The sequence below is a fragment of the Anomalospiza imberbis genome, chromosome 6 (assembly GCF_031753505.1).
Source record: "Anomalospiza imberbis isolate Cuckoo-Finch-1a 21T00152 chromosome 6, ASM3175350v1, whole genome shotgun sequence".
Classification (NCBI taxonomy): Eukaryota; Metazoa; Chordata; class Aves; order Passeriformes; family Viduidae; genus Anomalospiza; species Anomalospiza imberbis.
The window spans coordinates 58,842,409-58,855,831 of record NC_089686.1 but is presented as its reverse complement, the minus strand read 5'-3'; the positions used below and the strand labels follow the sequence as shown (position 1 = coordinate 58,855,831).

The 13,423-nt window shown below is 41.6% G+C and overlaps 1 protein-coding gene across 13 annotated transcripts in view; it reads right to left on the bottom strand.

Annotated features, from left to right (window-relative positions):
- The window catches only part of BMAL1 (basic helix-loop-helix ARNT like 1), a 48,910-nt gene that overhangs the window by 6,901 nt on the left and 28,586 nt on the right, over positions 1–13,423 (bottom strand). For 9 of the 13 annotated variants that reach the window (XM_068194674.1, XM_068194672.1, XM_068194677.1 and 6 more), the window contains 9 exons: positions 13,271–13,291; positions 12,336–12,374; positions 11,948–11,989; positions 10,841–10,998; positions 9,328–9,407; positions 8,240–8,332; positions 7,128–7,245; positions 4,413–4,562; positions 2,443–2,689 (listed from right to left, as the gene is read on the bottom strand). In XM_068194674.1, coding sequence (XP_068050775.1) covers positions 2,443–2,689; positions 4,413–4,562; positions 7,128–7,245; positions 8,240–8,332; positions 9,328–9,407; positions 10,841–10,998; positions 11,948–11,989; positions 12,336–12,374; positions 13,271–13,291 — 948 coding nt within the window. The remainder of the gene's footprint in view (positions 1–2,442; positions 2,690–4,412; positions 4,563–7,127; positions 7,246–8,239; positions 8,333–9,327; positions 9,408–10,840; positions 10,999–11,947; positions 11,990–12,335; positions 12,375–13,270; positions 13,292–13,423) is intronic. The other 4 variants (XM_068194682.1, XM_068194681.1, XM_068194683.1 and 1 more) reach the window with 3 other exon arrangements.

Sequence of the window (13,423 nt, the reverse complement as noted above, 5' to 3'; positions counted from 1 at the left end):
CTATGAATAAGAACAGAAGGAAAAAGGCTGAAGCACAAAGTCCGTAGTATTTCAATGCGGGGCATTTTTGTACGTTCCCAAACAAAAGAGAATTCAGCACCAGTTGAGGACACCTCAAGTCCTCCTTGACAGGGAGATCGACACCCTCAGCCTTGGAGAAGGAAACAAGAATTCAAACTGACTTTTGCAGGGTGAGCCTTATGCCAGGACACTAAACACTCCAAGAAAACTCATCAAAGCAATCCCTAAAAGCACCACAAAGCAGCAAAACCAAGCCTATCTTTAAAATGGAAGAGCTGGGAACCCAGTCAAGCTTATTCCAGTATTTTTCCAAGAACTTTAGTAACCAAGGCTTTTAGCAGCACTGCTGTGGTGGGATACCCAGCATAGGTGGGGAACAACCAGCATGAGCAGCTACAGGTAGTTTGTCAACCCTTTTCTTTTCACAGCAGGATGAACAGGTGCTGTGGAAAGGAGAATCAGCACCAAATTACAGACATCAACAGACTGGGTGCATTCAATATCTGACCATGTTCTGTTATGTAAGGAAGGAAATTGTTTGTGTACTTCTGGAATTTCATCCTGTATTTATTTTTTTCCTCAGCTCGCTTCTCCCACTTAACAAGGCAGCTCTGAATCCTGAAGCTGTAACTGATGACATCTGCATAGATAAACTTAATTTTCCTCTCAAATTCAGCATGCAAACCAATTAAAAGTCCTGAATAAGTAAGAGCAGAGATGATTCTCTTTAAAACTCTGCTCAGTGTAGCTGCCATTCCAACAGAGAACATTGTTAAGCAGCTCCCTGGCTGTGGCAGCCCAGCTAATTGGTACCTAATCCATAGCTGTGCTTCTCCAGGGACCATGAAATCCATGAAGACAGAAAGGGTCACAGGGAGTTTAGGAAGGTTTCTTTCCTGAGTTCCTTGGGCAAATGACAAATGAACAGTGCAAGTCTATATGAACAAATCAACATGACTTGGAAATAAATGGTTTTCAACTTTTACAGGCGCCTAAATATTCTCTAGGAAAAGCAAGGATCATTGGATGTCAGCTTCAGGCCTACAGATGAGGCTTTCTTCTAAATAAATTCCCTTTCAAAGAGTCCTTTGAAGTAGCATAGACATCCCAAGGACTGTAAACAACAGCTGGAAAGCAATTCAATAAAAGCATATGTGTTTAAATCCAATGGGTCAACATTTTCTGAGTCTCATTATTATAGAAATGCCTTCAAACTACACATCAGGGGAGTAAGTCTGATCTTTTGAAAATAAAATTTGTCTATAAAGAAGACAGAATGGCATTTTCTGAGCAACAGAAAGCTACAAATGCTCCCACAGCTCCCAGAGTGAGCACCAGCTCTGAGCACTCAGGAGTTGGGATTTTCAAAAGCTTTCTATCAAATTAAAACCAAAAACACCCAACCTAACCAAAACCCACAAACCCAACCACTCCAAAACAGATAAGTAACATTAAAAAACCCCATATTTTCTGCACTTCACTTCCTCCCATGACTATCCTCTACTTCCTCTCAAAGGGCACTAAGGATCAGCTGAGTCTCCCCTGAAAGCAATTCCAGCAGGCAGATTCTGTCAGAGTTTGGAGCTTGGGCTTTTCTGTATCTCCAGCAGCTGAGCCAAAGCCACAGGGAACTGGAACAGCCTCATCTGGGCAGTCTCAATCCCTCTTGACAAGGAAGGGAACCAAACAACCTCTCTCCAACCAACCCAGCATAACCTCTCCATTAACATCCTTCAACCTCCTACTTCTCCCTTGATGATTCAGTAATTTCCAAGGAAGATTCAGGTCATATGTGCCTGCTACTAAAGAAAATTCAAGCCCTTTCTTTTGGAAAAGGAAAGAATTAGCCTTCTAGATAATAAATTGACATTTGAAAGCAGATACCACATGGGCATAAGTTCTCAAACCGTTTCCAAGAGATAACCCTTATGAAAAGCTTTCCTTCTTACAAACACAAAGGGTCACAGAGAGAAGCATTAATCCAGCAGAATGTGTCCTAGTAAACAGTTATGTAAGTGTACATGCTAGCAAAGCCTAACCCAGCCTCTGCAGTCTCTTAACTGCCTGGTGTTTGCAAGAGGTTTCAAGTAACAGAGGGAGCAATTGGGGTCCAATTTCAAAACATTTTCTTCTGAAGATGACACACATACATAAACCCCCTGATGAACTGGCAGAAAAGATCCTGGCGTTATTCTGCCACGTTTGTGGAAGTTTGGGGGATTTTTTAAATATTTATTCAGTCACACTGCATTAATGTGTAGTAACAGCTTTGAGCTCCATCTCAAAAGCCAACCCAGTAGAAAAAGCTAAAAAGGGCAGCAATTTCTTTTCCCAGGGGCATTTGCACTGCTGCAAGGCAAGCTGTTGGTGAGGCAGTGCTGGACAGTGTCCTAGGGTGGAAGCTGCGGGGGGAATTCTCACCTCTGATCTACAAAGACGAACTTGCCGTCGATGGCGTGCCGGGACACGTATTCCGTGGGCTTCACCCGGATCTCGCCGTTCGCCGGCTGCGGGACCACGTGGGGATGGAGCCTCCCGATGGCCACGAGGCAGCTCAAATTACAGCCCTCGTTATCTGGCTCGTTGTCTTCATCCAGGCCCATCTTTGTTGGAGGCCAGCTTTTTAAGTAGCCTGTGCTATGAATAGTGCAAAAGCTTTTGCGGTCTGCTGTGAAAAGAAAACAAACAAACAAACAAAAAAAAACAAAACAAAAACAAACCAACAAAACCCAAGAAAGCAGTTAGGTCGTGGGTACACCTTTGGAGAACTTCAACTCAGTTCTGCTAATAATGCACCTCTTGTCTTATTAAGGAAGTTTAGGATACTCTTCACTAAGGAGGGGCTGGGGGTGTTCAGCCTGGAGAAAAGGAGGCTCAGGGGAGACCTTGCCACTCTCTAAGCTGCCTGACAGGATGGTGGAGCCAGGTGGGGATTGGCCTCCTCCCAGGCAAGCAGTGACAGATGAGAGGACACGGCCTCAAGCTGCATCAGGGGATGTTCAGGTTGGACATCAGCAGGAATTGCTTCACAGAAAGGATTGCTGAGCATTGGAAAGGGCTGCCCAGGGAGGGTGGAGTCCCCATCCCTGAAGGTGTTCAAGAAGTGACAGCACCCAGTGCCACAGTCTGGCTGACAGGGGGATGTTCGGTCAAAGGCTGGGACTCAATGATCTTGGAAACCTTTTCCAGCCTTAATGACTCTGTGATTCTAAGGGATTTTTCAGCACTCCTGCTGTAATGCAGCTAATCTGAGATAATCCAATGAACAATTTATCTTGGCAAAACTACTGTTTATGCTGAAACATCACATAGCTCAGACCAAGGTTGCTTTCGGTAATTTTGAGCAGAAATTGCATCACATTTTATTATTTCAGTAACAGAGGCAAATAACCCAAAGGAATGTATGAAGAAATTTGTAGATTGATAAATAAGATGCCTCTTTCATCTTAACCTGAGGCTCCTCCATGTTTGGCAGAACATACTCTATCCGGGGTGCACAGGGGACAGCTGTACACAGGGGGGATGAAGATTTGCAATGGCCAGTAAGAGTCAGTACCCAAAAGAATTCCTCAGCACTGAGCAGGCCTGAAAACTCCAAGGAAGATGACTTTCATAGGCAGGTGGAGTAAAAGGTTTACGCCAACTACACAAACTGGCTTCCTCAGCAGCGAGCACAAAAGCAGGATCCAAGGCTGAAGTTCAGCCTGAACCTCACAGGGAGTTGGGGCAGCTGCCACAGCCAAAGAATGCACCAAAATTATTCTGCTCTCTTGCTGTTTGTCTTTTCACTTGAACTAACACCAAATGTATCATTCACAGTAGTCAAAGAAGAAATCTTCACATTTGGGATAAATATATATTCCAACATGCCTAGAATAATAGCCTGCAGAGGAGAAAATATTACCAACACTGCTAATGCTACAAGCAAATATTCCAGGTGTAGAAATGCCATGTTTCCAGTACTCAGAATGTACCAAACCCACAGATGAACTTAGAATTACACTCATTTTTTGAGGTGGATATCCATCCACACATCACTGGGCAGAGACCAAGGAACAGCTCCCCTTTACTGGAGACATTGGCCAGGTGGTCAAGACTGAACGTGATCTGACCAATGTCTGAAGATGATGCAATGACCCCTCAGAGCTGCTGGCACAAACTGCCTGAAAAAAATTTCAAGAAAGCAGAGTGGAGTATTTTGCTTTAAATGCTAATACAGGTGTGTAAGAGACACTGGAGGGGGACGAGAGGGAGTTTGAAGAACTAACAGACCTAGACATAGCTCAGAATATTAATAAGAAACATCAATAAATGTAAAAAATTCAACCACTGCGAATGAGCAGCATTAAAAAAAATCCTGACAGCCTTGGCAATAAAGGCACGATGGTTACCTTTCTTTTTTGAGCAGGTTGAAGGGAAATCCTTGTCTTCTACCTTGACGGAGGGCCTGTTGCACTTCATCCTGCAGAAGAAGGAGCGCCGTGCTCCGGAGCAGAGCCGCGAGGGCCCGGGCGTGATGTCCGTCTTGACCGGGAGTCCGGCTGGCAAACAGCGAGGGAGGGAGGGTCAGTACAGAGGGAACCACCCCCAGAGACCCCACCCACACTGCTTCAACCTCACTGGGCCTTGCATCTCCTGCTTCTGAGGTCTTGATGTGCATGACAGTGCAGGACCCAGCTGACCATACTGATACCTTGGGGTTCAGCGCTTTGTTTTTCCTTTTTTTCGATTTTGTGCTGCTTTGGTGTGTGGGTCTGGGTTTCACACAGGGGGATAGGAAGATGTGGGTTTTCATATAAGGGGGTAGGAAGATGTGAGTCTGGGTTTCATATTAGGGGATGGTGAGCTCTCTTCACAGAGTAGGGAGACAAAACAATTTCTTCTCCAGCCAGGGACCCAAGGACAGCCAACCTGGATCTCAGGCCCAAGAGCATAAACAATGGGGACTGAAGAGACAAAAAACATGAAGGATGGGACTTCATGGGCTGGGGCTGTAATTGGACAATTAGCTCCAATATGCTAAAGGACCAAAACTTATTATAAAAGTGAGATCTTGTGACCAAGCCCTCTTTTGCTTCCATCTTGGAGCCATCCGGGAAGAGCCACGACTGTGGCTCTGGTACTGCCAGGGTGTGGCCTTTGAAGGCTCTTCAGTAAATATCCTTTTTATTCCCCTTAACTCTGTCTAGCCTCTGTTCCAGCTGCTTAAGGCATCAGTACCAACACTGCAACTTCTGACTCTGCTTTCTGCTGTTAGAACACTGAGGCGAGCTCGAGAACATGGGGTTCTGAGTGCAAAGATCAGCAAGAGATTGGACAAATCCACACAAGTCCTGTGATGAACACTGCAATTGCTCTGTCTGATTAAAAATAGAGACATTACTTTTCCACAACCAGAGCAGAAGTCCATAAACAGTCACTCAGGAGGCTCCTGACCCTTCAGACTGGCACCTCTCTATCACAACACCCTCCCAGAAAACACGTGTGCATAGAGAGCAGAAGAGCCTCAATTACACTCCAGGGAGAGATGGAAGAAAAAAGGTAGCAGGAACTGCATATCCCCAAGTCTTCCAGTTATGTCTCAGAAGTCTCTCCTTCCTTGCAGAAATAATTGTACATGGACATGCCCTAAGAATAAATTCTGACCCTTATCATATTCTCACAGAGGATTCTTTTCTGTGGGAAAACCAACCAAAACACATCACTCTGAGCCACCAGCAGAGTGCTGGTCCCACCACGGCTCTGGGAAGACATGGAATGTTTCCATGCCATGCATCAGGAGCACAGGTATCAGCAAGGCCAGTGCTCCAAAGGCTGGTGGAGGATTTAAATCACACAGCAACTTTTCCACAGCCTGCCATCCCCTCCAACCATGTCTGCATGGGGGTATGTAAAATCAAGCAGCTGTCAACACGAACAAAAACTTCTCAGGCCTTGTGGACTTTTAACATAAGGAGGAATTCCAGCAATTCTAGTATTTTAGTGGAAAGTGTGCCTCCCTTACAATTCCACTGGAGTGAGGTGATCTCCAGGAGGTCAGGCTGCCCTGCACCACATGCCCTGCAAACTGCTGCACCGTGGTGTGAGTACAAGCTGTGCTGAGTTACTCATGCCAAGATAAAAATAAATACGTGCATACATCCTCATACTCTTCACCAGTATGAGTTCTTGAAATTCTACCAATCCGTCTATCATAGCAGATGGGAAGACTGTAATTCATAGTATTTATTTTTGCCCTAACTTTGTCAGAGCCATACAAAAAAAAAAAAAAAAAAAAAAACAACAAAAAACCAGGAGGCAGCACTGGATATTTATGCTTGACAACTGATGAAACCAGGAGCCAGAAAATACTTCAGCTGATTCTGCTGAAGCCTCCAGTCTCCCTGCCCTCAAATGATCTCTCTCAACTTCAGTTTCTGAAGTTGAGCTGGTGGCTTCTGTGAGCTGAGATCCAGGAGATTTCTGCTCCTGACAAGCATGAGACTTAATGACCTGGAAATCTACAGTTGTAAGATACCACCTTCCACTTAAGCAGTGCAGACTCCTCTTATGAGAGGAAATTAAACACCCACTCACCCCAAAAGCAGCAGACATTCAGAACTACTTTAAAATACCAGAGTAGAACAGAGCTAAGAGACATGGCAAGAAATGATTGCAAAGTTAAAAACCTTCTGAGAGAAAGGCTGGGTCATTGATGGCAGTAAGCAATAAATAAGCAGATAAATAAAATTAATCCTCTAGCTTGGCTGACAGCTAAGGACTACCAAGATAATGAGTGTATTCTGACCATTTAGAATGATGGATTAGAACAAATGCTTCATACGTTCTAATGGAAAAACGTAAAGCTTTGATGCCTGAAAGAGAGAGGACACCTCACAAGTGAAGCCAGCTCCAGTAATGCCTCTGTGCCACAGTGCATGCCAAACCCAACAGCTTTCAGGAACCTGTTTCACACTTTTTTTTTTCTTTTTCTGTTTCTCACTGTCTTTAAGCTACAACTTCCTTGGCATGAGACAATCCAGAGAGCATCCCCACTTGTGACATGAGGCAAAGCCCCAGCAGCAGTGACTCTAGATGACATTTTTCCCAAAGGTGGTAACACTCACTTTTTGCATCTATAAGTCTTTCTCGTGGCGCGGTGTCAGAAGAAGAGAGCTGCTCCTTCACTTTGGCAATGTCTTTAGGATGGAGATAATCAAATAAACTTTGACCAATCAAATCATTCTGTAGAGATTGAACATTCAGTCAAAAAGTAAAATAATGGCTCAGTATGTTTTCTTTGTTTTAGCATGCACTATGAACAATCCTTTTACACATAGGTGTAACCAAGGAATACCAAATATCCAGATCCAGCCTCATTGCCGGGAGTTTGGACTGGATGACCTTTAAAGGGTCCCTTCCAAACAAACTATTTCATAATTCTATGATTTGATGGAAAGTTTTCTCTGTGTGTTGAAGTTATTACTACATTACACAGTAATTTCTGTCACCATTTTCAGTAAGAGTTTTGCAGAATTGGCATGCTCAATTTCCCCCCACCAAATCTTCTGGTTTTTACTCAGTCTTACTTCTTCTACCACACATTTGAATGAAAAAAAATCCTAATTGCAAATGTTCTCTTTCATTATTTAAATATGAATTTAGTATATACCTAACTAAAGGCTGGCTGAGGAAAACTTTTGAAGCTAATACAGGTTTAAATTTGATGAGGAGTGCAGATGACAGAAAGAATGAAGATAATTTACACAATACATGGTCCAAGTTAAGCCTTATGTTGAGTATATGTTAAAAACCTGGCTTTGGTATAACTGCTTTCCAGTTTCCATCAGTAAGCATGCAAGCAAAACCAGAAGAGGTTGACTGTTCAAAACTAAGTTGAAAAATCAATGTGATGCTACTGGAAGAACCCCAGACTGATGCTTCAATATTTGCTTGCACTCCCAATTAGGTAATGCTTTTGCAAGCCTTGAGGGTAAATCCTTGAGCAGAATGCATCAATCAGTGAATTAAATTTAGTTCCTTTTCACCTCCTTGCTTAGAATGGAAACCAAAACAATATTCTCTAATGACATGGCAGAAAAAAGCTCTCTCTCTTTTTGCAACACCTCTCAGCTTTCAGGACAGACTCTTCTCATGCCTACCCCCTAGTTAAAGGCATAACCATCAAAAAGCTCTCAAATCTTTTAAGACCTAACGTACTTAAAATGGAAAAGAATACCTGACTGTAATTGAGGATCTTGAAGACAGATTCTGAAACAAACAGTATCTTTCCTCTGTCACAGCCCACAACAAAAAGGAATCCATCTGCTGCCTAATCGGGGGGTGGGGGGTAAAAAAAGTCAAATCCCAAGTTATACATCCACATTGCATCATTATAACCTTTAAAAGCACTTTGTGTACAGTAGAATTTCTACACTAGGAGAGCTGTCTTAACATTTAGAGGTAACTGAGTCAACAGGAAAAAAAGTGAAATTACAATGAAGGGTTTTTTTTTGCATCTGCAAACATTTTTGGCACGATTCTGGGCATTGTGCCCAGAATGTAAAATAAATTTTATGAGAAGAAAGAACCCATGTCTTGTCCAATAATATTATGATTATGTTTAATAATGCCTTCAAATTAAAATGTTATTTTAACTGTACTTAAAAAGCTCCCCTTTTAGAAACCAACCATAACCTGGATATTTATTTCTGTGCCTGGAGGCAACTAATTCCTATTTGCAAAGTCCTGCCTTTTAGTCACACACAAGCATGCAGGAATAGGCCCCAGTTATGTATCTTCAGAGTCACAATGCTGCAGAAATTAAATTCTGCAATCTGGACACTGCAGTGCTTCAACAATTACACAGCCACTAGAAGAGCTGAATGACTGAGTGATGAGAGAAGCTCTCCACACTATAAAAGCAGTATAACAGCAGGCAGCCAAACACACTAAGTCATGTTACATCAGTGACCTCAATAAAAAGGTGCTCATTGTATCATTGGACACTGAAAATCCTGGCAAGGTAACCCAGGGCAGCAAGTCTGCAAGAAAACAATCCATGTGACTTTGGTTTGTACATGTAATAACTGAAGATTCTGATGGTTCCCATCTAAATCCCTCTCTTCAATCTTTCTGCTTAAATTAAGAAATGCTAGTCATCATTAAACTCACTGACTCTGTGAAGCAGGCTCCAGATTTCTTAATTATCCTCCATAATCAAAACATTTTTAAGCTGATACACAAGGCAGAAAAATACTGGTGGTGGGCTTTGGGAGGGCTATAGTCACTGATATTAATATCTCTTAATTAAAAGTTGGAACATACCCTGAGAATAAGATGTTTTAATTCATCATCTGATAGAAAAGCAGGCTTGTAGTTTGCTTCTGTATATGGGTTTGTAGCACCTAAAGAAAACAAACAAACGATTCCCATATCATTAACATTACACACTTAAATGAGCAATTTTCCTTTGGCTCCTTCTTAGACTGTTGTTCATTGCAGGAGTTCTTTAAAATGAACTTTTTTGACTTTGTTTTACTATCAACATGAGCTCTGTTGGTATTAACTTAAAAAAGGATGAAGCTTTTTTTGCTAAGACACAAGTACTGCATGAGGTAGAAATGCAAATGAAATGCCTCTGAGATATAAAAGTATTCCTTGACATATTACTGAACCCAAAGGCTGTCCTCGATTTATGGCCTAGTCTCAGAATTAGAAATTATAACAATAAGATATTAAAGAATAAAAACATTCAAACTATTTCTTCTCCTTATAACTCAGTAAAACATGACAAGCTCATGTAAACAAATCATATCACTTAGGAATTTACAAATCAATTCTCTCATTCCAAGCCAAAGATAAAACCCAGCATTACAATGACATCATCTTACAATGCCAAAACCCCAAAACTGGCAACAAATGAGGCAGCTATTTATTAAGGAGCAATTCTTCTCATTCTTTCCCTTCATAAAGGCAGAGGAGAGTCAAATTAGTAACCACTGAGGAGATATGAAGTATTAACCTCATCAAATGACAGCGGCAGCAAAGTTAAGCCTTCCAAAACTGCAAGGCTAAATACAAGTGAAGGCACCAGTTCTCCTAGAAATGAGAACAATCATCAGGATCTTTTTTACCATTAGCTGCATCCCTTTTTTTTTTTTTTTTTTTTTCTCAGTAGTGCATTTCTTGAAGGCTTAAAGCTTTTAACATCAGCACCAATTGTACCCAAGCACTGATTCACTCATATGAAGCTTTAGGAACACACAGCAATTTCTCACAACCTCAACTCTTCCAAAGCTGTGTGTTTCCCTTCAAGGGCTTGCAAAAGAAACTCGTCAAAAAGACCAAAATTAAGTTGTCAAAGTACTCTCTATTTTTTCCACACAGAGCTAAAGGTAAAAACACAAAACCTCAGAAGTCCTGTGGGAATATCATATCTAAAATCCAACCTCTATAGCTAACAACTTGGTACATTTCCTGCTTAGAGCAGTGCTCAGTGTTGCACCAGAATTAACTGTGCACTGCCCTTAAGCTTTTTGTTCCCTCTCCCCACCTGCCCCAGCTGCCTTGGTGTGTGGAGTCTGGCAGCAGGGATCAATAGGTCAGATGATGGAAAGTTATTATTTTCTCATCCCCAAGCTCCCCAAGTCATGTCAAGGTATTTACTGGACCATGAACTAGCAAGCTGTGAATGAACACTGAGCATCAGATGCTAAGAGAAGGGAGGAGTCCTCCCAAAATGAATGAACTTACTCCTTTTTAGCAAAAAAAGGGAGAGGAAAGGCGTGGCTTTGGGGAAATGCCACTTGGAATGGCCCTGCAGCCCCAGGGAACTCACCACGAAGTGTTTTCATGTGCTGGACAGCCATCCTGAGCACGGTGAGCTTGTCCAGCTTGCGGGACATGGCGTTGCACGTGGGCACCAGCGAGGCCAGCTCGTCTATGAAGCTGTTCATCTTATCCCTGCGCCTCTTCTCGATCTGACTGTGAGCCTCCCTGCACACACACACAGCAGAGCACGTCAGGCACATGGAACAATGCCCAAAAGCAACCTCCTCAGGGTGAGTGAGCTACCCTGTTACGTGGTACGCACATTTATCCCTCTCGGGATTTTTCATAGAGGTGCACAGAGTGAAAGAAAAAGAAAACAATTTCTATTTCTGCTCCTAGTTTTTCCCATGTGGAATGTGTCTGGAGAATTGTTCGCCTGGGGTGATTGCTTGATTGGATTCTGGTGAGGATTGTTTGAGCCTGGTGGACAATCCAACCCACCTGTGGCTGCACTCTCAGAGAGGGTCACCAGTTGTGAGTGAGTTAGATATGGGAGTTAGCAAAGTAGGTTTGTAGTTTTAGTATCTTCCTTTATATAGTATATTAATGTATTATAGCACAGTTATAATAAAGAAATCATTCAGCCTTCTGAACTGGAGTCAGATATCAGCATTTCTTCCCACTGGGTTTGCCTGCATTTTACAATACTGTTATCCTTATGGAAAGGACAGCAGACACTTCAGACATTTGATGTGAATTATTTGGGTAAAGAATGATTATAAGCAACAGGAAAAGTCGCAGCATGAGCTTCTGGTTTGTCAGGAAACACACCCAGTGTTGGTCAGGTTTATATTTTCCCATGTTAAGATTCACTGCTAACACTTTCACAACCCACTACTGAGTCTGAAAGAAGAAAGATGAAGAATGTAACATTACCAGAAACATATCTGGCTTCAATTTCAGCAGCAATGAGGTGACTAAAACCAAGCTATTTATCAAATTAGTTGTTTCACTCTATGCAAACAATGAAAAATGTGAACAGTGCAAAGAGATGGGAAAATCAGAGAAGGTCAAAGCTAGAAAAATATATTTTTAGAAGAAACATGCACAAATAATTCATACATGGCAAAAAGCAGGAGACAGATCTTTTAAATATATTTGCTTAGAGCATTACCTTGCATTTTTTATCCTGCCTTGTTGGTCTGCATACTCCAATCTGTTGAGAAATGACATCACAAAGTTACAGTGTTGAAAGCACTCAACCCAACTCTTTAACTGCATCTCACATCCTACTGATCCTCATTAAGATAAGTTTTTTTAGAATTTGTATGTTTATTTAACCTTTCTACAGCAAAGATCAGTATCTATAACATTGTGCCTCAGACTTGGGGGTGTTTTATCTTGTCTGTTCCATGTTGTTTCAACTAAGATTGTTTAGATTATTGCTTCATCCCAGCAAAGCAATAATTTGGGGCCACAGTGACACTGAGAACAGGCATCCACAGTCAGGAGACTGTGTCAGAACTGTGAAACTGAGATTTCAGTGACTGTATCAACAGTACCTTCCATGTTGGTCATCTTTATCTGTATCCATACCTTCCCTGCAGAAACAGAACAAAGCAACACATCACCAATTCAGCAGGACTGGCAGCACTGTTATCCAACTACCATAAAGTCAGAATCAAGTATTCCTGCCATCTCTAAATCACAAATACAAAAATGGGAGTATAAAACCAACAACCTGGAAGGACTAAGGAAGCTGTGTGGTTTTTGTAACATTAAAACATTTTCTTAAATTAGTTGTGTCTCCTTCAGAACTCACTAAATGGCAAAATTTGATGTGTTTGACAGTAAAACATGCTGCAGTTCAAAGATATCATCTGTTACAAAAATGTTTTTCAGTTAGCTACAGAAGGGGGAAAAAACCCAGCCTTGTGCAGATGCCTGTATGTTCTATAGCTCAGTTTGCCTTATAGTAGTTGATTTTGGGGAAGAAAATGGTAATAACCTAAATTAACACACCACTGGAGATGGCCAAATGCAAGGAGAGAATAAAAGTCTGTGTGAAACTAACCAGGCACACTGGAAATTAGTGCAACTTTCAGTGTAGATACATGGTTTGCTTTTGTTTCAACATGAAGAAAAGAAGAAAGGAGAGAGGCATGAAGAATAGAAATAAACCCCCTCATTACATTTAATATTGTAGCCACATGTGCACAGCTAAGCAGGAGAGGAGAGTGTAAGTTTTTGTAGCTGTACTTGGTAAATAAAAGTTAAATGCTCATGACTACACATCTATTTTTAGACAAAATAATTAGGAAGAGAATGTTTTGGTTTACATAAATCTGTACAACTGTGCTTACATGGACATTCCTAGGCTTGCTCATTCTGGTTTAATTTCTACCTGTGAATTTTAAGTCTATGGTAGCAAAAGACAGGGAAAAAACACTGGGTGTCTTTTTCAAGTGAAACCGATTACTAAAATATTTATACTTACTCAAAAGGAAAGCCATCGAGTCTGAAAAGAAAGAAAAATAAAGTACACAATATATAGGAAATAAGAACAATGTCTTACATTTTCTGCTTTAATTCTCAAGCTAATTCATATTCTGTTTGAAATGAAAAGCACAATGAAAACAGGACAATAGCA